Consider the following 25,771-nt stretch of genomic DNA (forward strand, 5'->3'; position numbering starts at 1 on the left):
TCTCAACCATAGTGTTGAGGCACACCTTGGGAGCCTTTCAAGGGTGATGCAGAGTACCCTTAATGTTAACACTTAAATGTGCAAATACAATACACAAGATAAACCCCCCCAGAGACTTCAGATATAAATTCATAGTTCTAAAAACACTCTGCCCTTCTGTGATCTGAGCAATCTGCAACAGAAGAATTGTTATATTAAATTTTTCTATAGTAAAAAAAAAAAAAAGTGCAAAACTAAGAGCTGGCATCTTCTGAGGGGTGCGTTAAATTGAATGAGGTTAAGCAGCACTGTGCTAGAGCCTAAGAGTGCCTATAAATGAGTGTGGAGGCTGCTCTGATGTGCTACAATTCTAGTGTGTCAGAGCATGGCAATTGCTGTGCTCCAGCAGTCTCCTGAGTCTCATGCATCAGTGTCCCTCCCTGTGCTTAAAAATGGCAGGAGGGGCACTTGAACAAAAGCTTGTTCAATGAGCTTTAGTAAGAATGGCGGCAGAGGCACTTGAAAACACAGGGACAGTGATACAGGAGATGCAGCAGCACTTTAATAGAGCGGCTCTTGGAGCCTCTGTAAATAAAGCGCTGCCCCCCCCCCCCCCCTCAGAGCACATGTAAAAGTGCCCTAAGAGCTCTTCTGAGTGTAAAATAAGATCAGTTATTTTGTTATAGGTTTTCTAAAGTTTCATTAAAACAAAAAAGTGTTTAAAATGAATCTGATGTTGTGTTAATAAAGACTTGGAAATGTTAATAACATGCAAATCTCGGTTATCTACCATCATCATGGCACATGGGTAACACAATTTTAAAAATGACTATCGCTCTCTTCCAAGAGACTCATACATTGACTACATAGCCTTGGGACTGGCTTTGAATAAAAATGATCATCTAAATAATTAAGCTAGATGTTTTTTGTATAGCAGATTCTGAATGATGTGTATATCTGGGTGGTTCACAACCATCCTGGTTTGCAGACGATTGCCAAATTAAAGATGAGCTGCTTAGCTGGTGCAACAGCTTTTGTTTCAAAGGGCACTGCTCTGATCAGCTGGAGCTCACCAGTTGTCCCACACAGCTGTTTGCTGTATCCAGGTAAGGTCCCAGATAGTTTGCAAACACGCATCCTTGTAGGGGGTTCAATATTTGGATTCACTCTAGCAGATCACAAGAGGTGGAAGTTTCATAGGAGAAGGCACTTTAAAGAATTTCCTTCCCTCTGAAGAATATTACAAGAATATTACAATCTAGCTGACCTTAGCCACTGCAGACTGGACAGTGTGGGAGAGCAAGTTCTAGATCACCAGTTCCCTAGTGATTCAAGGCTCATAGGAATCAGCACCTGAAGTTGCACTGGAAAGCTATCCCATACCGTGGATCTCTGGTGTAATATGCTTTTAGCAAATAACTGCTCAAGTACTTTGTTCTGCATGCCCTGGATCTGCTGGATGCTTATGTATAAAACTGGAAAGTAAAAAGCATTGCAATAATCTAGTTTTGAACCAAAAAGCACAGAATACACGTAGGGTGGTATCTGACAAACAGTTAGTTCAAACTGTTGCCAACTGCACAAATATCCAGGAGTTCACACTGACTGAGCAATTGAGATTCTCTCTGATAGCTGAGCTAGTCACAACTTTGGATCCCCTTGAACCTATACCAATTCTTTCTTCTCCACTGCATCAACTTTTGTTACTTTGTATAAAACTTTATTCCACACCTTTTGTTCTTGTAGCTACTACCAAGGGCATGTGAGGCTTTGGATACATATTAGCGGCAATTCCCTGGTTCTCTACTTTGCTCAAGAGCGTATTTATAAATCATTTTATTTTGAACATCGTCTCCTATGCGTACAATCTCATTTTTGAGCTGATCTACAAGGCCACTATTCTCTCTGCAGTTAAATTCTTTCTACAAGTTCTGCTTGTTAAAGGGTACCTAAATAAACTAGCAGGCCAAAAATCTTCAGCTTATTTACTACACTTGCACATTAACACTTTTTGTGTTGAAGGATGAGAGGAAGGAACAGAAGAATCCAGAACTCGGAACCACAAGAATTACTCTGAGCAAAACCCCTGACAGTTGAATAGTGAAGGATAATTTATTTAGTGCATCATGCTTAAAGCATAATTGCATGACAAGACAAATGCCAATCACTGCCCTCCCCTAAACTCCTCGATCACTTGACTTGTGTTTTACCCTTCCTTGTTTTTTTTTAAACTATCAGCTTTTTCAGTACAAGATCTGTGGCTTTCTATACAAGGGAAGGCACCCAGGACAGGGGCCAATGCAATAGGAAGATGAATAGTTAATTGCTTTCGTTAATGTTCTATAAATTGAGTTAGTTTGCATTCTCTGAAGCGAAGCAAGTTTTTCCATAAACTACTGTTGATCTCAGATCCTTCATATCATTAAAATTAAAGAACTTGGGATGGGCAGCAACAAGGTCAGAAATTTTAAAATTTCAGTCAGAAGTAGTTTCCATGCTTTGAGAAATTACTACTATTTTGAAATGTCTTCTTTTCCTGGGCCACCTAGTCCAATTATGAGATCTCACTTTATTTTAGCACAATGTTTGCTAGTAATCAGTAATCTCAGGGAATAGTGACAAAAATGGTTTTCTATTCAAAAAAATTTCACTCATCAATTGAAAAATGTTTACAAAAGCATTCATAAATGGGGAATTTTGGCTTGTATGATATGTGCGGGTGGATTTGGACATTTCACTTTTCTTCAAATGCCATCCCTGCTGTACTACAAAACAGAAGAGGCAACATAACATCTGCTTTTGTAGAGTTTCAGCCTGTGCTCAGATACCAAAGGCTGGACACTAAAAAAAATGTAATTTCACATGCTAGGACTTCTAGGAACTGTGTCTAAAATAAACAACACAAAGAAACCCCAAACTAAGTTTGAAAAATAGAATGGCTGAACATTTCTAACAACTTTCTTGATTAATTGAGCAATGAGATCTACTTACAAATTTGAGCATATTCCAGTCAAATACATAGTCATAGGAGAAGCCTTGCCGGTGGAACAGGTTTCTGAATAATTGTCTTAGATAGGAATAATCTGGCTTGTCATCAAAACGCAAAGAACGGCAGAAATTCAGGTATGTAGCAAACTCAGCTGTAATAAGAGAAATCTCACTTACCAGTGTCACACGTACTATTATAAAGGGCTGTTTCAAAATTAGCATGCTGTTTTCTACCATACTTACAGCATTTTGTTTTAAATATAATCAGCATCTTCCCCAACAATTCCTTCAGACTCAAACTACCAAAACGCAACAGTGCAATTTCAGTACACCAAACATTTACCCTCTCTGCCTTGAGGCAACTACAATATTTAAATGGTCATGTCTACAGAAATCGAGGCACTTAAAAAGCAGACATATTTTTGTTCTGAATCATAAATATCTCAGAATCTTCTGCATGCAAGGAACAATGGCCAAAGCCAAAACATGGGTATTCAGTGGAGACAAGCCCCACCTATCAAAACATGGGCAAAAAAGGACTTTTATGAGACCTGGTATCTCATTACCCTCTCAAAATAGATAAAAAACCGACGTGGGAGTAGCAGAGAAGACCTGATATTAGAATCTCTACTGAAATAGTTAGGGATTGGAGAGGAAAACCCTATAGTAAGCAGTAAGGAAAGAAGAAAAGAAAAAGGAATATATATATTATCGTTCATAGCTTCAGAATGTATTTCAATAGCTTTTCTCAGAGAAGGTGCAATGTCCTTTTCCTGTAATTATTCATTTTAGTATTGGACATATATATGTGCCAGTTTAATGACAAAATACAGTACAGCTAGGGGTCTACCAAACTCGAGGAGGCTGCTAGCAGATTTTGCAGGATAGACAGCCATTTTTGTGCCTCCCATTTACTTCCACACCAAAGCCCCTGATTGGCCAAGAGGCCCCTATAGTCCTGCCCCTCCCCGCAGATTGCCAGATGGCCCCAGACAGCCGCTTGCTTAATAACGTGTCAATTAATGGCTTCCACAGGGTTAATCTCCTGATTAAGGCCGCAGAAACCATTTATTGACGCATTAAGCTATCTGAGCATTTAATTAAGGTCTAAAATGAAATATCTTGTTAAAGTAAAGCAATGCACAACATGAATTGCAAGTAATGCAACAATAGACACTTTAATAACTAATGCCAACTATATATAATTTATTAAAGGACATTATGAAACGGAGTTTACTAAAACTGACTGCTAAAACTTGAGACAGGCAGTTCATGCTATGTATTAGAAGTGAGCATGCTACATCCAGCCACAGTCTCTGGAGACCTTCTCTGTGAAGCAAACACTTGTCCATACACTGAGATGGCATGCTCAGCATCCACTGAGTTCACTGGAATGGTGAGGCAGTGTCTTGCCAGAGCATAAAGATGTGGAAACCGGTTGCAGACAGAGTCCTGAACACAGGCACGGACACAGGCATCTGGCACTCTTTGACTAAGTTCATGTAGGCAGCACGTTCATGGACATGGTCATGCTCTTTCCCCCATCCCAGGACTGCTATCAGTAGCTGAGGGTCAAAACTCAACAAAGGCACCTGGTTGAGGTCCAAATTGCAAAAAGCCCCAAGGAAGGTAGCAGCTGGCTATCTGAACTGCAGTGGCAGTGACGGATTGTACATACAGTACTAGGTCAGCTTCAAAACTATTGCCTGGAACAGCTACCTTCTGCACTTGTCTCCACCACGTCAGCTTGACGGTTCCTGCAATGCCTTGTCTTGAACCCAAATTATCAAGTCCATCAGCTTGTTGTGTCCATGGTGGATCCCAGCCGGCCAGCCTTCAAACCACGTCAGGAGCTCCATGAACCGGGTGGAATTGTCACCACAAGCATCGCTTGATCTTGAATGTTGCCTCACCCCAAGAGATTGCAAAGCTTGAGCATGCACTGTGTGTTGGGTGTAATTTCCAGCTCCTCATTCTCAAACTGCTGGTAGTGCTGCTTGTGCTTGGTGTGGTAACAGACTGTGTTGAACCAGGAATTCTACCATGTGAGCACAGGCTCTAGTGGCAATGGCACGCGAGTCCCCACTTTAACTGGAGATGGACTCCCTGGACCGAACCTTACAACCTGGACAGTGCTTGGTTTTCTTGAAAGAAAACACCAGGCTCCCCATTCTCAGGGAACTGCATGTGCCAGATGTCACCTACTGGGGGCAGAATGTGTGCATTGCAGGTGATATGAACAGTGTTGAACAGCATTCTTTGGAGTATGCCATTTTGTCAGACAGAAATGCAGTGATCTTGTTAAAGTCTATGCCATAGCTGACAGTTACCTTTATGATGGCTCGGGATATGGTGGAAAAATTGACAAGAGGTGAGATGGACTGGCCGAGTCTGAAACACAGGTAGATCCTGGTCAGTCCAGCTCCCCAGTACAAATAAAAGTGTGCAGCACATAGTTAGGATGAGGGTTGGTGGCTTCATCAGCCACAATGGGGAAGAAATGATACTCTGCCAAGGCAGCATTCATAGACCGTACATGAAAAGCAACTGCTGCAGAATCTTGGCAAAGCTTGTTTGCACACAGAAAACTGCCAGCATTTGGCACTTTTTGGTTCAGGTAGTTCCTTAACTAGGGGTGATCAAGTTTCTCCAGCAGGATGCTGGCCACGGCAAAGGCCTTCACAAGGGAAAAATACTGCCCCTTGCCTTGACAAACTGCTTTCCATGGTCCTTTTAAAATAGGGAAAGCATGGTTGCTTGCCTCTGGTTCTGACCTTCAGCCTCTGCAGCAGCCTTCTTCTTCATGTGTGCCTTGGACTCCAAGTGCTGATCAATGTTGGTTTCCCAGGACACATCCAGAGTTACACTGCAGGAGGTACAGAAGTCTTCCACCATCTGTGCGCAAGGTCCCTGCAGGATACTGTCTTGCACTGTCCACCACCGCAACGTATTTGGTTGTCTTAGAGCAGAGGTTCCCAAATTTCTTACTGTGCTCAGTGATTTTGTCCTTTTTCACAGAGCCTGCTTGAAATCAAAGTTTTCCGCAAAAATTACAAAATAGCAATTTTGGTAGGTCTCTAAGTATAATCTGCAGGTGCCTGAAAATGAACTGGGGGGCATTTGAATTACTGAAGAAACCACATTGCAATTATGTAGCATTTTGATAGATGTCCAGTACTTTGAATGTCTAATAAATGCTCAATTGCCATGCACATGCAAATATCTATACAACAACCATCATATACAGCAGGCATCAGAGCCAGTGTTGTAGTGGAAAATTTGGTTTTCAAATTTTTCACTGCATATTTGCAATCACAATACTGCACTAACCATTTGACATTTTAAAAGCCAAGTAAGGGACATTTTAATGAAATGTATACAGGATGTGGATCAGGAACTTCTAGTCTGTTTCAGAACACAGAATAAGAAAATGGGCAGTGAAACTGAAAAGTGGCAAATTCAAATTAGACAGGAGAAAGTACTCTCTCACACAACTCAAAATTCAAGAACAAAGGTATGCAGGAGGCCAGGATTTCTGTGGGCAATATCTTTTATTGAACCAACTGTATGGTCTGGGAAATAGACAAGCTTTCAAATGCAATGCATTCTTTTTCAGGGCCCTGACCAACAAGACCTGAAGAAGAATGCATTTTATTCAAAAGCTTTTCAAAGTCTATCCCAACCCCAGCAGTCTGATAAAGGATACACCCACCTAAAATGTGCCTTGTACATTTCCACTGCAGTGCCACTAGAGGACAAAACTGGTTCCATTAAGAACTATAAAAGCTAGCTATGGAAAACAAGGATACCCATTGTCAACAAAATTGCAAACAATCTTTGAAAGAGATTATTCTCATTTTTCAGGGCTTAAATTTATTTCCAATTTCTAAGAATTAAGAGGGTACCTAAAATGGGGGGCAGACTAGATATGGGGGACCACATTAATTTCATGCAAGGCTATGGCGCTTTCTTCTGGCACTTGCTATTGTCAGGCACAGGATACAATACCAGATGGCACACAACTCTGGTCCACTATACCACTTTCTACATTCACAAATAAAAGAGTTACTAGTAGTACAAGTGTGTTTCAGAAAGTAATAGCAATTTTGAAATAAAAACATTTTGTGTAAATTTATCATTTACTGGATTTTCCCACTTTTTCTCAGACATACAGTGCAGACAGCCATTTTGCTGTTAGTTTCTGAACCACCCTCATGTATTCACCTATGCAATCCTGACCATTCAAAAATTATAACAGTGCCTGGAGAAAATGCACAGTTCCTTGTTTCTGTTTATAAGTATGATGTACAGTATGCACCCAGGGACCTTACTAAGCTAGTTATCAAATACTGATCACCAGAAAATCTCAGTAATTGCAAAAAATCAAGAAGTTTTATATTATAGATTTCATAGACATTAGGGCTGGAAGGGACCTCGTGGGATCACTGGGTCCAGCCCCCTGCCCAAAGGGCAGGAAGTCAGCTGGGGTCTGATCACCAAGCATCTAAGCATTTCTTAAAGGTATCCAGAGTAGGTGCTTGCACCACTTCTTGGGGGAGTCTATTCCAGACTCTAGAGACTTGGACAGTAAAGATGTTTTTCCTTATGTCCAGTCTAAAACAGTCTTCCAGCAGTTTGTGACCGTTAGACCTCGTCTTCCCCTACTGAACAGACATTCTCCCAGTTCCTGATGCACATCCCTTATATACTTATAGGCTGCCACCAAGTCACCCCTGAGCCTTTGCTTCTCTCCTCGTAAGACCTGTTCCCCTGACCCCTAATTATGCACGTGGCTCTTCTCTGGACTCTCTCAAGCTTCTCCATAAATATTCTAAAGTGTGGAGCTCAGAATTGGATGCAGTGCTCCAGCAGCAGCCTCACCAAGGCCGAGTAAAGCAGGAGGATGATTTCTTGGGTCTTGCTTGAGATGCGACAGTGGATGCAAGCCAGAGTTTTACCTGCTTTGCCAGTTGTGGCATCACATTAGTGGCTCACGTTCATCTTGTGGTCAGATGAAGGAGCAATGAACCAGGGACACAGACAGCTCGCACAAAGCAAGTGCAATGTCCGTGAGCATGAATATTGAACACATCATAAAGTCTGACATGTCTTTTCACCCAAAAAATGACAAAATAACAGCTGAGTTAATCTAGTTTAAACATGCAGCGTGAAGCAATAGACACTACCAATTCAAGGCCGAGAAAGTGTAAAAAGTTTAAAGTTTATAATGATTCTAAGAAAATAACTTACACGGGTATCCTTTACATAAAACCTCAATGGGTGTAGACATTTTCTTTTCGCTGATACGTTCATACTTCTGTCTTTTTGTTGCTGCCTTTAGCCCCTGCCAGGGAAGGGAGCCCAGGTTAAAATACATCAGTACGTAGCCCAAAGACTCCAAATCATCTCTGCGAGATTGCTCTGCAACAGTATAAGAGAATGGACTTGTTAGACTTATTTTTTGATGAAAGGTCAAAAATGCTTATGCAACAAACATCACTGAAAACTCTCTCACACACTCTCTGTAGTTTAAGACGAGTAAATTCATGTTAAATTTCTCAGTCAGATACTAGAAAAAAACCTTATAAACTCTTGTAGTTATTCACCACTCAATTCCTTGAAACTAGAGACGTACCGATACATTGGTAGCCTATCAGATCAGCACCATTAAAAATGACATCAGCTATCAGCTTTGTTTGGCTGTTGCGGCCGATAATGCTTACTGATGATTATGCCTTCTGGCCAGGTCCCGGACACCTGGATTCCCTCTCCCCCATGGGGCTGGGGCCCCCAGATGCCTGGGTTCCCTTGGGAAAAGGCCTGTTTCCCCTTGAGGTGGGCAGCATTCTAGCATGCAAGGGACTGGGGGGTAGCGGGACACAGGAGGTCCATGTCCACATGCGCAGCCGCATGCATGCGTGTAGCCAGGAATACAGCCAGGCAGCGTGGAGAGTAGCTCCTTGCAGGAAGGGAAGGGGGGGGGGGGGGGGCAGATTGAGGCTCCCACAGCGAGGAAGGGAAGAGGGCAGGGTCCCTGGGGCAGGAAGTGGGATGGAGCAACTGGCAGCAAATCGGGGGGGCGGGGCGCGGCAGCAGTGGAGGACAGAATCTCCCTCCCACTGGACGTACCCCCTGGTGGATGCATGTGCCCCGCCCCCCAGATGTGTGCATGGGGTGGATGCGGGCTATGGCTCAGGGCTCTCCACTCTGCTGCCTTTCCCTTGGGAGCTCTGTGCTGGCAATGGGCCCTCTGCTTGTCTGGCAGCAGCAGGGACTGCAAGTTGTGCCTCCTGCTGCTGGGTCGGCATGGGACACACGGCTGGTGTGGGACTCTCAGGGCAACGGCAGCAGGGCAGAGGATCCCCAAGCCCACAGCAGGCAGCCTACATCCACCCTTGTCCAGCTCAGCTCTGCTCAAAAATGTCCCCATGCTTAAACATGGTGGCAGCAGTGCTTGAACTAAAGCTCATTTGACGAGCTTTAGTTCAAGTGATCCAGTCACCATTTTTAAGCGCCTGACACAGGAGGCTGCTGAAGCACAAGAAAAAAAAGGTTTGCGTCAGTACTTTAAAATGCCTTGCATTATTACTAAATATCAGTTATTGGACTGGCATCAGCTAATAAAGTTGGTTAATAATCGGCTATCAGTATCGGCCAAGAAAGTCTTTATCGGTGCACTCCCACTTGAACTATTGGTTCACTGTACCCATCTCCACCAAGAAATGATCTTAAATAAATCACATACCTAGCACCAGATTAACAACAACATGCATTTTCTTTCTAAATCTCTACAAATGAAGATCTGTTAGCTAAAAGGATTTCATATTTATCCAGATTGTATATGTTGTTAGCTGCACCTTCAAAATGACATACATTTTGCTAGAGAGGGCTATCTTTTCCAGCTCACCAATTCCAAGATGAGTATTGATGGATGCATAACGGGCAGTTCCTGTTAAGTTTTTGTTTTCACGATATGGGATGTGCTGGTGAGTTCGAGCATCTCTATATTTCTTGGCTAACCCAAAGTCTATGATGTAGACAAGGTTGCCCTTCTTTCCAAGCCCCATCAGGAAATTATCAGGTTTCACATCTCGGTGGATGAAGTTCTTAGAGTGAATGTATTCAATACGACTTATCTAGATTCAGAGAAAAAAAAAAATCATTCAAGAGGCGCTGAACATGCACTTTTCTTACTGGAAACACTGTCATAAACGAAGATGTCCTTACCTGTTTTATCAGTAGTTTTAAAGGCCTGTACTTTAAAAAAAACAACACCCTATAAGTATAAAAGCTGCATTGCAGAAAAAAGGCTTTGTGTATCATTAACTAGAGTTCTTTGAGATGCATTTGTATTCACATTCTCACGGTGGGGTATATCAAGCCCTGAATTATCATAATTATTTTTTAATCAGAGACTTCAACTGTAGTGGTACTCATAGGCACACTCTAGCTCTGTCTCCCCTCCTGCCTAGCACCAGGGCATGAAAAGCAGCACACACTTTCTGCTCTTCAGTTTCCTCTGAACCACAGCGTCCCAAACTGCATTGATTCAGAGGAAGGGGGAAAGGAAGGAGGTGTATTGTACACATACATGTCCAGACATCTCAAAGAACCCAAGTTTCTGTAAGTAGCTTTGTTATCCCTTTCAACTGATTGTCCAAATCATTACATGTTCTCAAGTTCGGCAATATTAAAGCAGTGGCCAGACAACAAGAGATGGGATTCAGGAGCCCTATAAGCAAACTGCAGCCGCAGAAGCGAACTACTAAGTGTGGTATCTGCCCTAGAGGCTTTGGTCTCTGACTTAACAAATTCTGAGAATTCTCAGTTCTAAGATGGTTATGCAAGGGAAGGCACTGAGACAGTGCTTCAGGAAGAGGCCAGTTTTGCTTTAGTCAGGGAAGGGGAAACAGAGTGCTCCCATCTCTCTGAGGAAAGAAAATGTAACAGGTGGTTGTGACAAAGAGGTGAAAGCATTCTAGGAGGGCGCTGAGCATGATACTGCTGAAAACTCAATCTCCTCCAGGGAACCAGAAGACACTGCTGGGCCCAGTCCCATGGCAATTCTGCAATCTGCTGGCACACGGATGATGCATCTATTAATAGCTGTTGAACAGATTAGCTGGAGTGGTTTCCCCTGGCATCTCTAAACCAACAATGGGAGATCCTAAGGAAGGTAATGAATAGTGGACAGATCACTCCTGTGTCCGCTTCAATGCTTTCCCTCTAAAGCATCCACCCTTGCCACTGTTGGAGATGGGATATCGGGCTAGATGGGCCACTGGTGTTGACCTCATATGCACTTCTTATGTTAAGGAGCATGAGAGCCAAGACGGAGAAGGGAACATTTTCACTGAGCACAAGGCTGCTTAATAAGCTTCTCTCAAAGGCTGCCAGCTTTGGAGAAAGTGTGAAAGCTAGTTCTACAAGAGGAAAGGGGGATAAAATCCTTTTCTTATTCACAGAAGAGCAGGACTTCCCATCTCAGCATTCCTTCTGCAGTTAGCATGCAATGCCAGAACGTTCAATTCTGAGGGTGCTGTTAGAGGTTACCTTTAAAGCATTTCAAATCTATAGTGTGGTATGCTGTCAAAGACGTAGAACAGTTTCAGAGCAACTACAGTTCCAGGCGGCTTAATGCATGGGTCGGCAACCCCTGGCACGCTACGGCCAGCCCCGGCTCGAGGTAGCTGCTGCCAGCGACAGAGCCCGGGCTGCTCCCAGCAGGGCTTGCAGCGTCCCAGCTGCCTGATGGGAGCAGCCCGGGACCCCAGCTGGCAACATATCCCCAGAGCCAGGAGTCTCCAAACAGCTGTGCCGGGCTCTGGCATCAGCCTGTGCAGGTGCACCTTGGAGTGGGCGGTGGGGGAGGGGCCTGAGGCAGCACAGCCCTGGTCTCTCCCCTGCTCCCCGCACGGAGGTGATGAGCCCAGAGCAGCTGTTTGGAGCCAGCCCGGGCTCTAGGCAGCTGCAGCAAGCAGCAGGCAGGCTGCAAACAGCTGCACTCGGCTGCACTGCTCTGACATCAGCTCCGTGCTGGCAGCGACTGCATGTACACCTTGGGGCGGGCTGCACTGCCCCACTGTCTGCCCCAAAGTGCACACGCAGAGGCCGCCAGCATGGAGCTGATGCCGGGCTTTGGGTGGGGGGCAATGGGCAGTAGGGTACTAGGGCTGGGGGGCATGGGGCGGCAGGGCTGGGGGGCAGGGGCACAAGCAGGGCATTCTGCCATGTACCCCTTGCCCTCGTTTTGTTTTTCTGCCATGCCGGCACTCCGGCACCTTCTGAGGTAGGCATCATGGTGTTCTGTGGCACTCCGGCCAAAAAACGTTTCCTACCCTGGCTTAATGTTATCTCAGACCTGCACAACCATGACTTGCTGCCAGAGGGCCCGGTGAGCAGGGGTGTGGACAGGAGCCAGGACTCTCTCTTCTCTGGAGTGGGAGAGGAGGGAGAAGGGTGGCATGTAGCTTGGAGGGGGAGAAATCATGTGGCTTCCCTCATAGCACCCACCAGGAGTCCTGGGTGGGAGGGGAAAAGTTGGGGGTGGGGAGTGGATATGTTTGAAATGAGGAAGAGAGAAAGGAGTGAAACAAACAAACAAGCAAGCAAAATATTGCACATATTTCCCTGAATTGGCATTGGGTGGAGGCATGGGCAGTTGGGTGAGCACTTACAGCAGGGCAGAGTTAAGACCCAGCAGGCTCACTGCATGCATACTACATTAGGGCAGAGCTGAGACCCAGTGAGCTTGCTGAATGGGTTGGGTAAAGGGGGTGCTGACAGAGCACATTCAAATGAATAGGACAGTGGTCATCAACCAGGGGTCTATGTACCCCTGGGGGTACTTGAGAAGGCCCCAGGGGGTATGCGGCAGAGGTGGGGAACAGCAGAAGCACTTCCAGTTTCACCGCTGCACACAGGGACCCCTCCCCTCCAGCCTGTCTTCTGGACTCCAGGGGATCCCCTCCCACCACCCTGCTTGTCCACCGGCCAGGGGACTCCCTGCTTCTCGACCAACTGCCAGGGGTACACCAACCAAAAGAGGTTGAAAACCCCTGGAATAAGGGTTCTGTTTAAGTGAATGCCATGGCAGTGAGGAATCTGAGCTATGGTGCAGTGGCTGGCAGCAGTGGAGAGGTAGATGGCTGCCCAACACTACCTGCCAATTGCCCATACTCATTAGTGGCTAATTGGCTTTAACTGTTCACCTTGTACCAACAGCCAGCCAGCTGAGTGCCCAGATGAGCAAGCAGCAAACTGGTGACCTGCACCTAGGTGCTCAGAGTGGTCAGGGTGTGCTGCAGCTTCATTCCCTGGAGGTGGGAGGGGATGTTGGCTTGGGGCCAGCACCACACCCCTGGGCAGTAGGGTTTAGGAGGACTGAAAGTTGGCCCATGGAGAAAGAGCAGTAAGGGCTGGGGAATGGTGCATCCTGGGATGCTGGAGGAACAGAAAAAGTGTTTTATTTCCCCAGAGCAAACTAACAATACCCTGGAATGACCTAGGTAAAACAGATCAAAGATAACCCTAACCTGAAGTGGTATAACTTCACACAGGGGTTGTCAACTGGGGGTACGCATACCCCCGGGGGTACTCAAGAAGGCCCTATGGGGTAAGTGCGGGCGGACGGGGACAGAGTGCTGCCACGCACCATCCTGCACAATGTTTATAGGGTACTTATGACACTCTTTAACATGTATGCTCCCACTGCAAGTGCCTGTGATGGTTTAAAGGTAAGCTGTAACACTACCTTCAGTCCCTCAGAGGTTCTCTAATAAACCCCTAGTGCTGTAACTTTTGATGGCCTCAGGTCACCCTCACAGGTTGCAAGGTGTGCCCATGGAGTCACTGGGACAAGGGAAACTGGCCTTATGTTGGTGGGCTACGGACAAAGAGATAGACAACTTGCTCTCAGCTGGCAACCTATCTCTGGAATGCAAGCAGAATCTGAAGCCAACATTAAAGCTGACACAAATCAGCATGAGGACTGGCACCAGGCATATGACACTGTTCAGGGGATCTTGACCTTGGGTTTGTGGTCAAATTTAAGGCATCCCTCCAGGAGTCTTCAGATGAGCAGATACTGAGAGATGAAACCATGTATGAACGACTGACATGCTGAACATGAGTTCAGGATGCTGGCCCTTCCCAGACAAGAATGATGCTGTAAGCTGGGATATGGTTAAACAGGAAAGATATGTTTAAAGCCAGAGAACATCAGGAACCTCAAAAAAGATATACTAGCAAGAGTCTTGACACCTTCATTGCATGAACTCTGACTTCACAGAACAAGAGTCAGGTAATGACTGAAAATGGAACAAACCCAAAACAGTGGCACCTTGTGGCACTGTTATAAACAGAGGGAGAGAAAGGTATCAAGTCACAGCTATTACTCTGGAGACTCAAAGAAGTCTAGGTGTTTTTTCACCTTGATGCAGTGGCAAAGCTGGATAGTAAGGAGAAGAAAGCTATAGCACAAGTGGAGAAATTGTTTTGGTAATTGCTGGGAATTCTTAGGCCTTAAGCGACTTTGATTTGCAAACAAACCCCATCTCAGACAAGTAGTTGAGGGGAACAGAGTATCTGTCCTTTATCCCCACACCACGGGGTTTGTGGGAAACTAGAGCCAGAGTGTGCGTTACAAGTACAGCAAAGGCAAAAAGTACTTGATGGAAGGCCCAAGGAATAAGACATCCCACAGTGAAAATGCACACACAGACAAATTACTTGATTTTAGGTATCATATTTAAAAAGAAATCATAAAACCTAAATTTGAGTCTTCTCTCTAAGAGACAGCAAATACCATTCGCCACTGAATTACTGGAAATAACACAGGTAAGCATACTCTCTCACTGAACACCTCTGTATGCCAAACAGATGCCATCCAAAGTTTCAAAACTGTTTCTTACCATTTGGTCAGCAAGTAACAGGACTGTCTTGAGACTGAATTTTCGTGAACAAAAATTGAAGAGATCTTCAAGACTTGGTCCTAACAACTCCATTACCATCACATTATAATCTCCTTCAGCTCCACACCATTTAATTGTTGGAATACCAACTGGAAGAAAGAAAAATATTTTATAGATTGTGTATGCGGACCTTCCAGATTTAAAACAGATGTAGGAAATAAATCGTCTTGAAAATTGGAAACTTTTACACTGAAACCAATTCTCACTTCTAGCAAGTTGTATCTTTTTACATCATATACAAGCTGCTTAAGAACATAAAACTGAGATTGTGCAGAAGGACTGCTAAAAAGTTCTACTGCAGGACTTCTAACTTACTAAACTCTCCCCCCCTCCCCACAGTTTCCACATCCATGATCATACAACTGTAAAAATGCTTCCCTCTGGCTGGGTATTTCAAATGCATTTCTTGCCCTCCTTTCATGTATTCCTTCCTGCTCCCACTCCAATATATTCCTTGCCACTCTGCAATCTTTTTTCACTTTCTGAAGTCTCTTTTGAAAGACATTATGCTGTCCATTGATCCTGAAAATTTAAATCTGGGCTTATCCACAAGGAGACACTTAAGGAAATAAATCCACATTAAAGCAGATTATGGAAATTGTATCAAACACTTTTGAGAAAACTCACTTAGATTTTTAGTGACTTGATTCTGATTTAGCTTCATTCACTTTGCAAGCAATGGAGCTTAAATTGCTTGCTTTGGGTTAACACCTTAGGTTAATTTAGATTACTTTTCCTGAGCTTCCTTGTGAAAACAAGTCCTTATTTGGGAGGTTACTTTACCTTCAGTATTCTGTCCTTATATATTCCCTTCCAGAAGACCTTAAAACAGCATTTTATAAAAAGAAGTGATCAAAGCCAGTGGCAGCACTGAGGCAAGCATTTTATTCCATTACAAGTATATTAAGATAATCAACATTGTTTAAAGATAAGCACTTAAGTAAGGAAAGGCAAAAATTAAGGATGAATGAATAAACTACTTATTTCTAAGACTGCATTACCACATGATTTTTAGTTACATGATCACATGCTGCTTCTCACATAAACATATAGGTTATATAAACAGTAGTCATATGCAAAGCATTACCTTCCTTGGAAGCAATTCTAGGGACAATTAAGCTAACAAAGCTAAATTAACTGTAAATTTATGTCCAATACCAGTATTGAGACTTGCTGGTACATAAACAGAGTGCCACAAGACACAAAAAAAGGGCATATTTTTACCATTTATAGGAGATGAGGCAGCAGCTAGTAAGTTGACTGACTCGTGCTACTCTGCTACCAATGCCCTTCAATATCAGCGTTATTTATTACAGTAAGGGAATTTTCCAAATTCAGTTTTAAATATCTGATTTCCAAATCCCAGCAGATGATATCCTCATAGATTTTTTTCTATTTGCATACATGTTCTGTACTGTCTGGAAGCTGCCTTTTAACTTGAAAAATCCTAGCTTTATAAGTATTCAGAACACTTCACAAACAGCATGAAACACTGAAATCCAACAACCACCTGCTTTAAACTCTAATACAAGATAGAAAGAGAAATATATTGTTCTATTTTACATATTTTTCTGAACATGGTGCTGTCTGGTTTACCCAGTGATATCAGAAGGGTGCAAATCCTCTATCCCAAAGAAAAATCTGAAGCACTGGTCCCCTTTCTCTAAAAGGAAACTTGAACATTAGTACTTCTTGTACCCATAATTAAAGCCACAAAATACTCCCTTATTAGACGAAAGTGCTTACCTCCTCCCTGCATCATCTTGTAGATTTTACTCTCTATGTGGAGCTGAGGATGTTTGGTTTTTACACATTCCAGTTTGATGGCAACCTCCTCTCCAGCAGCAATGTCAGTTCCTAAAAACAGGAAAGAATTTCAATGACAGTGGAACCCAAGAAGGTCCAAAGTAGTTTCCCTAGCTGTCCTTCCCATGTCTGTTTTATTTTTTAAATAAAAATTAACGTTTCTGCTATTACCCACTTGCATTTTCCAGGGTACAAAATACTGACAGACAATTTCAATCCATTGTTCCCTTAAAATTAAAGTATCTGGAGTTTAGTATTAGAGTTACATAGTTGAAAGATATTATTAACTATCAAATCCCAGTGGTTTAAGACAAAAATGCTTTAGATCTGGAAGGTTGTGAAGTCTCTGTCGTTTATATGGTGTCAGTCTTGAATGCAAGTCCATGTTTCCCCAAGCAAAGAGCCATGCCAGACCTATTATGCATCGTCTATGTCAGTGATTCTCAACCAGGGTCTCACTAGGTACTCTGAAGAGTGCTACGGTACCCAGCCCCTGTGAGGGGAGGCAAGGGCTCACCCCTTCACTGGCTGGGCACCCTGTCCCTGCCCCGACATTTTGGCACCGTTCCCCATGCTCCTCCCTCCCACCAGCTCCAAGAGCATGAGGAACAGGGGGACTAACAAACATGAAAAGCACAGCCCCCATGCCAACTGACCCCATATTCAGAGCAGCACACTGCTGTGGGCAGGTGGGAAGATGAGATGCCATGTCTTTTCAACTCAGCTCATGCTCCCCACTCAGTTCATTCTATGCTCCCAAAACTTGTAGAAGTGGTACAGGGAAGGATGGCTCTGGTAACTGGCATTCAAAGTCCCTGGAAGGACAACTGCATTGGCAAGGCTTGGGAACTGACTGACTGTGGAAAGAGAGAGGCACAACTGGGTCCTGCCACCATCATGCTCAATTAAGACCAGCCTCTGAGCCTGTCACCCCCTTTGGCCTCCTGCAGGAGGCTAATGACCCACCACCCAACTGCCCAATCTGCCCCACCAAGCAGCCCCTGACAGCACCAAGCTCTTGTGTACCACCCCCTGCCATGCTTATAGGCATGCCCTGACTGCTGCCGCCCATCCTGCCATCCCATAAGAATCTTTTAAGGGCACCAAACAGTGTGAGAAGGCAAGCACTGTACAAAAGAGATTAGTCTTGAAGTGTGGTGCCACTAAATTCTGAAAAGTTCTGGAGGGGTGCTTTGAGTCTACAAGGATTGAGAATCACTGGTCTGTGCACTGCTTATGCATTTTACAGCACATCCAAGATAGCATATGCTGCACCATGCTAAGGTCCGTACAAACTATACCAGTATTGGTAGCAAAAGTTCCTACAGGTAAAGAGGAAGAACTTTCTTCTTCGGCAGTCCCTCACAGTTGAGGATGACTGTTTTATCTAGGGGCCTGAAGATGGCTGGTGATCCTGATCTGGGATCAGGAGACTGTGTTCCGACTCAGGCATGTGTTTGTGTGGGGTGGCTGGCTCCAGATTCTTGATTTGGTCCATGGCATGCTGTTTCTACTGCTCCCGCTTTTCTGTCTTCTGTTATCATTATAAGGTTTCAAAGTACTGAGATCCTTGCAGCAGACAGACTCTTTTTCCATTTGGGGCGGCCCTGGACAATAGTCTCCCATGATGTTTACATAGCTTTTTTTTCAAGCTGGCCTTGAGAATGAATGTCCTTGAGCCATTGCCTTTGCCCTCCTCTTGAGCATATGCCTTGACTGAGCTGGGAGAATAAAATTTGCTTCAGGAGCCACAAAGCTGATGTTGGATGAACATCACCTCATGCTTGTGGCATCTGTTTGCAAACTAGGGTTGGCAAGTCTATCTTCCCACTGGATTCGAAGGGAGGCAGCACTGACAGTACTGCTGGACAGGCAGCATTGATAGTACTTCTCCAGAAACTTGAGGTGTCTCCTGTACATTTTCCACGTCTCAATTCCATACAGTAAGGTGGGGATCACAGCTGCTTGATAAACCATGGCCTTGTTTCAAATCTGATGTTGCGACCTGCGACCACTTGTTTCGTCAGGTGTCCAAAGACTGCACTTGCACGTTTGAGGTGACATTGGATTTCTTTGTCAGTTTCAGCCTTCTGTGAGAGATGACTTCCAAGGTACAGGAATAATGTTCTCCAAAGTCTCATCATGAATCTGAATTACCAGAGCTGGGGATTGCTTATTAAGAGCTTGTTGATGGAGGACCTTATTGCCTTCTGAATGTTAAGCTTCAGTCCCATTTTCTTGTATACCTCAGTAAAGGTGTTGATGATTGCCTGAAGGTCTGCTTCCAAGCGAGCACAGACCACAGCATTGTCAGCATACTGGAGTTTGATGACTGAGATCGGGATGGGCTTGATTTTGTCTTGGAGTTGGCTGAGATTAAACAGCTTACCATCAATCTGATGTAGCATTGCGGTAAGAAATATTAAGAGCAGCGCTGGAGTGATGGCACAGCCTTGCTTAACTCCTGTCTTAACCTCAAAGCGATCTGTGATAGATCAGTTACTGAAAACCACAGCTTGCATACCACTATGGAGCAGGCAAAGAATAGTGACAAATATTGGTGAACATCCACACTTCACTGCCCTTCACCCATCCCTTCCTCTCCTGGCAGGGTTGAGGGTTTCCCAGCCCCTTCTGCAAACAGCTCTTGTAAGTTGGACCCCTGCCAGCCTGCAGAGCTCTTTGCAAAAGGGGGAAATCCGTGGGTTTCTCTTCTAAAAGGGAAAATCCGTGTTTTCTCTGATAAAAGTGGGAAATCTGTGGTTTTCTGTGGGAAATGGAAAACCAGGATCCCTGCTGATAACATACCTAGTCCTGACCACGGGGATGCAGAGCCCGGGGGCCAGTGCCACCCTGCCCTGCCGTGGGGCAATAGCTGGCTGCCCAGAGCATCATAGTGGTACACACAGGACCAGGGGCAAGCTGTGCGGCTGTGTGCAGTAGCAGGCAAGGGGCCAGGATGCTGAGAGGGAGGGATGAGGCAAGGGGAGTTGGGGATGGGTTTAAACTTTAAGTAGCCTGTTATCTGGTTTTCTGGTCTGCAAAGGGGCAGTAAAGCAATTGCTTGCTTGAGTAGTCATCAGCACCCCCTCCTTTTTGTTTTACTCTTTAACCTCATAAACCATAGGTGTGCTCCTGAGTTCTGCTGCCTTACCACTGTAAGTAGGGAATAACAACTAAGGGGTGTTATTGTAAGGGTTTTAACTAACCTTAATTTTTTTAATACTGGTTCACTGCCTAACCACAAATGGCTTTTGATATCCTTCAGCAGCTTTTAAAATTGTATCCATATTGCTGACCTGGCCTGCACGTTTATGTATACCTTCCATTACCTCTCTGCCTCCGCACACCCCACACTTAATCCTCCTCTCACCCCCTCCTGCCTGCCCTGCTGCCTTCCTAGTCCTGAGCTTCCGTTTTCCTTCCCTGCTAGACTGCGACTCATGCCAAATGTTAACCAGTACTGCATTACTGGTATAAATATGCTTGTTTAAATGGTTAACCTTTCATATCCCTAGTGGAAACACTTTAGTCACAGGAACTTGTATAAAGAATTGTTTATAGTAAAGAAGTAAGTCTTGTTACTGCTCTTGCAACAGTTGGGGGCCCTACCTCCTGGGACAGAATGGCTACTTTTACAGACTGGGTTTTCCTGGAAACAGCAGCACCAAATCTATACACCCATTGTGGAGCCAGGTCCAACTAATGCAATGCCTCTTCTCGGCATGCAAAGTCTGAAGTAAAGCGCTGGGTTTTGGGGTTTGGTTTTTTTAATGTCTGCTAGCAGCCAGTATACCCAGGAAGTATAGTGCGTCATGTATCCAGGAGGACTAATTGTCTCACAGCTGACCGTGGCTTTTTTTTTTTTTTTTTTTTTGGGGGATTTTTTTTTTTTTTTTTGGGGGGGGGGGGGGGGGGTGTCTAAGTTCTGCCTTCAAAAACCAAGATATGCACGATGAATGCAAGAAAATACAGCACTTCCTTAAAAAACTAGTAGCTGGATGAAGCTCATTCTAAATAAGATTGGAATGATCCTGGGAAACTAAGGAAAACAAGTGAAAATTATGAAGAAAGCTGTATATCCAGCTGTAATGAAGAGTGCGTAGCTGCTATTTATACTATTTAGAACCTGGTTACACTGCTGGATCCCAGCTCCTGTTAGGCAACCATGTACAGTAAAAGCTGTGTTAACCAGCATTTTAGTAACCGGCACACACTAACTGGAATTTCTGCCCGGCCAAACCAGGCGGGAGAAGGAAGTTTGCACAAGGTGGCCACCGTTGCCACCCTGTGCTGTTGCTGCTCCGCATGCGGCTGCCGCCGCCAGCCCCCCACCCCGCATCCGGTCAAAAAGTCCTGTCTCATGGTAACCAGCATTTTTAGATTACGGGCACGCCCCATTCCCCACGCATGCCAGGTAACAGAGCTTCACTACGTCCAAGTGGCCAAGATACTATGACAGTTATTTTGAGTTGGACTTCATTAAGTGGATCCCTGCTTTTAAAGCCACAGTACTTGACTACTGCTGTACACTTTAGATGGCCCGATACTTGAAATCAAGCCAGAAACTTAAGGAGCCTACTTATCAAGTATTTTTCCTCAATGCCAATACAGGATGACCATTTCACAATACACACTAGCCACTTACTGGTTTCCAGATTAAATGCAAGGAGAAATTTGATTTACTCTGCTCCACATGGCTTGGATCCTCCTTATAAGACAGACCACCCCTCCTCCTCTATTAAAGCAGTTATTAAAGCCTGAAAACTGAGGCACCTTCAGTTGTGGAGAAGACTGTGAAGGATGTCAGCTCAATAAAGAGTTTGCCTTCCTCCCCTACTCCAAAGCAGCCATGGACTGCTGACCATCAGGGCATAGAATCATAGAAAATGAAGGTAGGAAGGGACCTCAGGAGGTCACATCTATTCCAACCCCCAGCTTCAAAGCAGGACCATCCCCAGCTAGATCATTCCAGCCAGGTCTTTGTCAAGCCAGGCCTTAAAAACCTCCAAGGATGGAGAGAGATGCCATCACCTCTTGAGGTAACCTGGTCCAATGCTTCATCACACCCTTCTAGTGAGCATGTTTTTTTCTAATATCCAACATAAACCTCCCTTGCTGCAACTTGAAACCACTACTCCTTGTTCTATCATCTGCCACCAGTGAGAATACCACAAGGCACAGCCTATCTACATGAGCAGCTGCAGAGGATCAAGTCTGATGAGAGTAAGTTCTGCTTTGTAAGGGATCAAGTTCTGCTGGATACAGTGGTAAGTGGCAATTCATTTTAAATCTGTACTTTTAACTCTTGTAAAGGTCACCCATGAGCTTTGGAAAGGCATGCCATTCTTGTACAAACAGCAAACTAAAAAATATCCAGCATGAAGATGTTATTTTTAAAAAGAATGCTCCAAGTCCTCTTTCTTCCTTGATTTAAAAAGTAGGTTTTACGCCATACAATTTTCTACCCCTCCCCCCACCCTTCTTATTTGGGGTTTGAATGTTTTCTCCATGCTCATGCATTTATTAAAAGTGTTTGATCTTATCTGGTTCTATGTAGATAAGATTAAAACCAGGAGGAGTTACAGTCTAAAGCAGGTGTGACCAAGATCTAGCCTGCAGGTTCAGAAACCTGGATATAAGACAAGCACCAACAGCATTAATTGCTGTGGCTCCTAAATGGGTTGGGCACCACTGCTCTAGCAAACAGTTTTTCAATTAGCAGGCTGCAGTTTCCTGATAGTCAGGAAAGATAAATTAGGAGGTATAAAATCTCACTAAATAAAGAAAATATTATTTCCAAAATTACTTTGACATGGTCAAAAATTTCTATAATTTGTCATGAAGTGTGACAGCATGAATATTTCTTCACTTCGAAAAAGGGGCTGAAATATGTTGAGATGCTCTCCTTCTGATTTTAGCTGTTTACAGTTAGGAGTCTTCGCTAGCAAAGCAAACAGTATGCAGAAGCCACAAAGTAGCTATGTGCTTGTAGCATTTATACCAGTTTTGGCCTAACCTATCAAATATTAGAACAGCTTACTATTCCTACTGTTCTCTTTTTCTATATTGGCCATTCTTTGTACAATTTAAAAAACATTTGAGAACCCCTGCAGTTTTGTTTTCTTATCAGGATGCTAATTTCAAAGGCCTAGGCATATTAAACGCCAAATTTGTTCTCAATAAGGTCACTTCAAAAATTTAAGCACAGCTGAAATTCTACTTCTTGAATCCATTAATGTAAGTAGTCACCAGGATACTCTTCTAAATTCTTACAGCTGCGGGGGGGGGGGGCAGAAATACAATAGCACAGGGGGCTGGGGCAGAATTGCTTACCTTCCCTAAAGGCACATTTGGGCAAGTCTCCTTCCTCCACTCGCATCACAGTCCCTCCCCAACTCTTTTTACTCTTCCAGCATATCCTGTACTGTGTACTAGGAAAGGACTGGGGGGAGGAAAGAGGCAGAGGGGTAATGGAAGGCGCACGCACACACACACACAGCCAACTCAGTAACATAGATGAAACATTAACATCTGCTGAAGGATATCAAAAGCTATCTATGGTTAGGCAGTGAACCAGTATAAGAAAATAGATAAACCTTTACAATAACAACTCTTAATTGTTATTCCCTACTTAAAATGGTTGGAAGAAATTAGCACATGCCAGTTAAAAAAAAAAAGTTTGCTAACATGAAAGTCTCAGATTTTTTGTTGTTTTTGTCAACATATTTGAACATCATCTAGGTGAGCTTTTAAGCACCCTATCAGAACAAGAAGTAGTCAAACAAATTAAGATTTAAACTAGGAATTCAGGATAGTCACCAAAGGGCTGTTCCTGAAAACAAACAAGCAAGCAAGCAAATAAACAGACAAAAACCCCACTAGATTTTGCTGGAAAAAAAAATCCACATCATTAGCTGGATACAGTAACTTCCTTTAAACATCATGTTTTCAGATTGGCTGTTTTGAGTCATTTGGGACCCAAAGGGAGCACAATCTGAAGGTGAAGGACCCTCGAGCAGAAAGCACTGCAAGCAATGCCCTCTAAGGATTGTCTAAGACAGAAAATATGGGACTAATGCTGTAGTGCTGCAGCTAGCTTCATACCTTAGAGCTCTAGTACAGTACTGCGATACAAATACTTGCCCATCCCCACACTCTGCTTCCATCTTTGTTCCCATAGTTAAGAACCACAAAAATGGAAAGATACAAGTCAGTTTCCTTTTATATATCAACTCAAAAGCCTCTGTTGATCTGAAACTATTGCAGAATGCTGTGGGAAGAGGAACAATCTCTTTGTTTGTGTGGTGTAAACCATATCCAGAGGAAGGTCATTAGGAGCAGCTATTACTTTACATTCACACATGACTTAGCCTGAATTGACTTCCCTCTGCAGAACATTTTTTAGACCGGCAGGCACCAAGCCACCAGGTTTAAGGTGCTCTCTCTCTCGTTTGTAAAGTGCAGCCTGAAATCCAAAGACAGCCAATGGAAGTTCTGAAGTACAGGCATCACATGTACATAGCAACACACCACTTTCCTCAGCCTTATACATGAGGCATTGAAACAGCCCCCAAATTTCTCCCAACCCCCCCCCCAGTTCATAGGCCATCAGCTAGAACAGGGAGTTTTCACTGAGTACACATTTTACTCAAGGATAAGCAACCTTGAGAGCCTGCAAAGAGAGTTTCATTTAGAAGTTATTTCTGATTACATACAGCCTCTTGAATTAAAAATGTGGCTTAGGAGAAAAAAATTAATACAGTTTGTAGGCAAATCTATTACACTGACCACATGCACAAAAGAGCTCAAAAAGAAAATAACTAGACCTATGGCTACTTTGTCACTGTCAAGACAAAAAAAAGCGTTGTTCTGACTTACCTTTTGAAAACTACCCCAGTTTTCAAGAACTCCCCTCCCTCCAAGACAACGTGCTACATATAAACATTTGAGTAATAAAATAAATTCAGACAGACCCAAGTCATTCTGACTTCCTCTTAAGCACATTCAAAATCTTTGCTTAACATTTAAATTAGCAACGGGGTACAGTGGCCTCAATCAAAATTGAGGGATCACTGCCTCAGGGTGGGGGGTTTATAACAAAAAAAGCAGTTTACAGAAATCACAGGAAGTTAGGGCTACAAGGGAGGTCATCACAAAGTAGGACAAGCCCCAACTCCATCATCCCAGCCAGGGCTTTGTCTAGCTGGGTCTTGAAAATCTCCAAGGATGGAGACTCCACCACCTCTCTGGGGAGCCTGTTCCGGTGTTTTACTACCCTCTAAGGAAGTTTTTCCTTACATCTAACCTAAACCTCCTTTGCTGCACCTAGAGCCCATTGCTCCTTGTCCTGCCATCTGCCCCCACTGAGACCAGCCCAGCTCCATCCTCTTTGCAGCCCCCCTGCAGGGAGGTGAAGGCTGCTATTCAATCCCCCTCGGTCTTCTCTTCTCCAGACTCAATCAGCCCAGTTCCCTCAGCCTCTCCTCACCAGTCCTGTCCCCCAGCCCCTGAACCATTTTCACTGCCCTCTGCTAGACTCTCTCCAACTTATCCACATCCCTTCTGTTGTGGGGGGCCCACAACTGGACACAGGACTCCAGATGTGGCCTCCCCAGTGCCGAATAGCAGGGGAGAATTGGTGCCCTCGATCTGCTGGCAGCGCTCCTAGCAACGCAGCCCAGGATGCCGTGAGCAGCCTTGGCAACAAGGGTACCCTGCTGGCTCCTATCGAGTTTCGTGTCGCCCCCAGGCCCTTGCCTGCAGCTCCGGCGTGGAGCCGCTCCCAGAGGCCGCGCGCCCCGGGGTAAGGCGCGGCCAAGCAGGAAGACGGGCCGGTTGCAGGACGCCCGTTCCGAGCGCTCCCCAGTCATCCTCCGCCGGGGACTCGGGTAGGCCCGGCAAGGCCCCGCTCCAGCCCCGCGACCGGGCCAGGCGGGCGCCGCCGCGCCCAAGGTCGCAGGGGAGGAACGGCGCGGGCGATCGGTGCCCCGGGCCGCGCCGAGTCAGAGGCTTCCCTCGGCCCC

General features: G+C 44.6%; 1 protein-coding gene across 1 annotated transcript in view; it reads right to left on the reverse strand.

Moving 5' to 3' along the window:
• Positions 1-25,700, reverse strand: part of CSNK1D (casein kinase 1 delta) — a 44,515-nt gene extending 18,815 nt beyond the window's left edge. The window contains exons 1-6 of the mRNA XM_006038890.3: positions 25,462-25,700; positions 16,686-16,796; positions 14,880-15,028; positions 9,875-10,103; positions 8,218-8,388; positions 2,971-3,119 (exon numbers count right to left, since the gene is read on the reverse strand). Coding sequence (XP_006038952.2) covers positions 2,971-3,119; positions 8,218-8,388; positions 9,875-10,103; positions 14,880-15,028; positions 16,686-16,796; positions 25,462-25,618 — 966 coding nt within the window. The 5' untranslated portion in view covers positions 25,619-25,700. The remainder of the gene's footprint in view (positions 1-2,970; positions 3,120-8,217; positions 8,389-9,874; positions 10,104-14,879; positions 15,029-16,685; positions 16,797-25,461) is intronic.
• Positions 25,701-25,771: the final 71 nt, after the last annotated feature.

This window comes from Alligator sinensis, unplaced genomic scaffold, assembly GCF_000455745.1.
Source record: "Alligator sinensis unplaced genomic scaffold, ASM45574v1 scaffold1644_1, whole genome shotgun sequence".
NCBI classification, from domain to species: domain Eukaryota; kingdom Metazoa; phylum Chordata; order Crocodylia; family Alligatoridae; genus Alligator; species Alligator sinensis.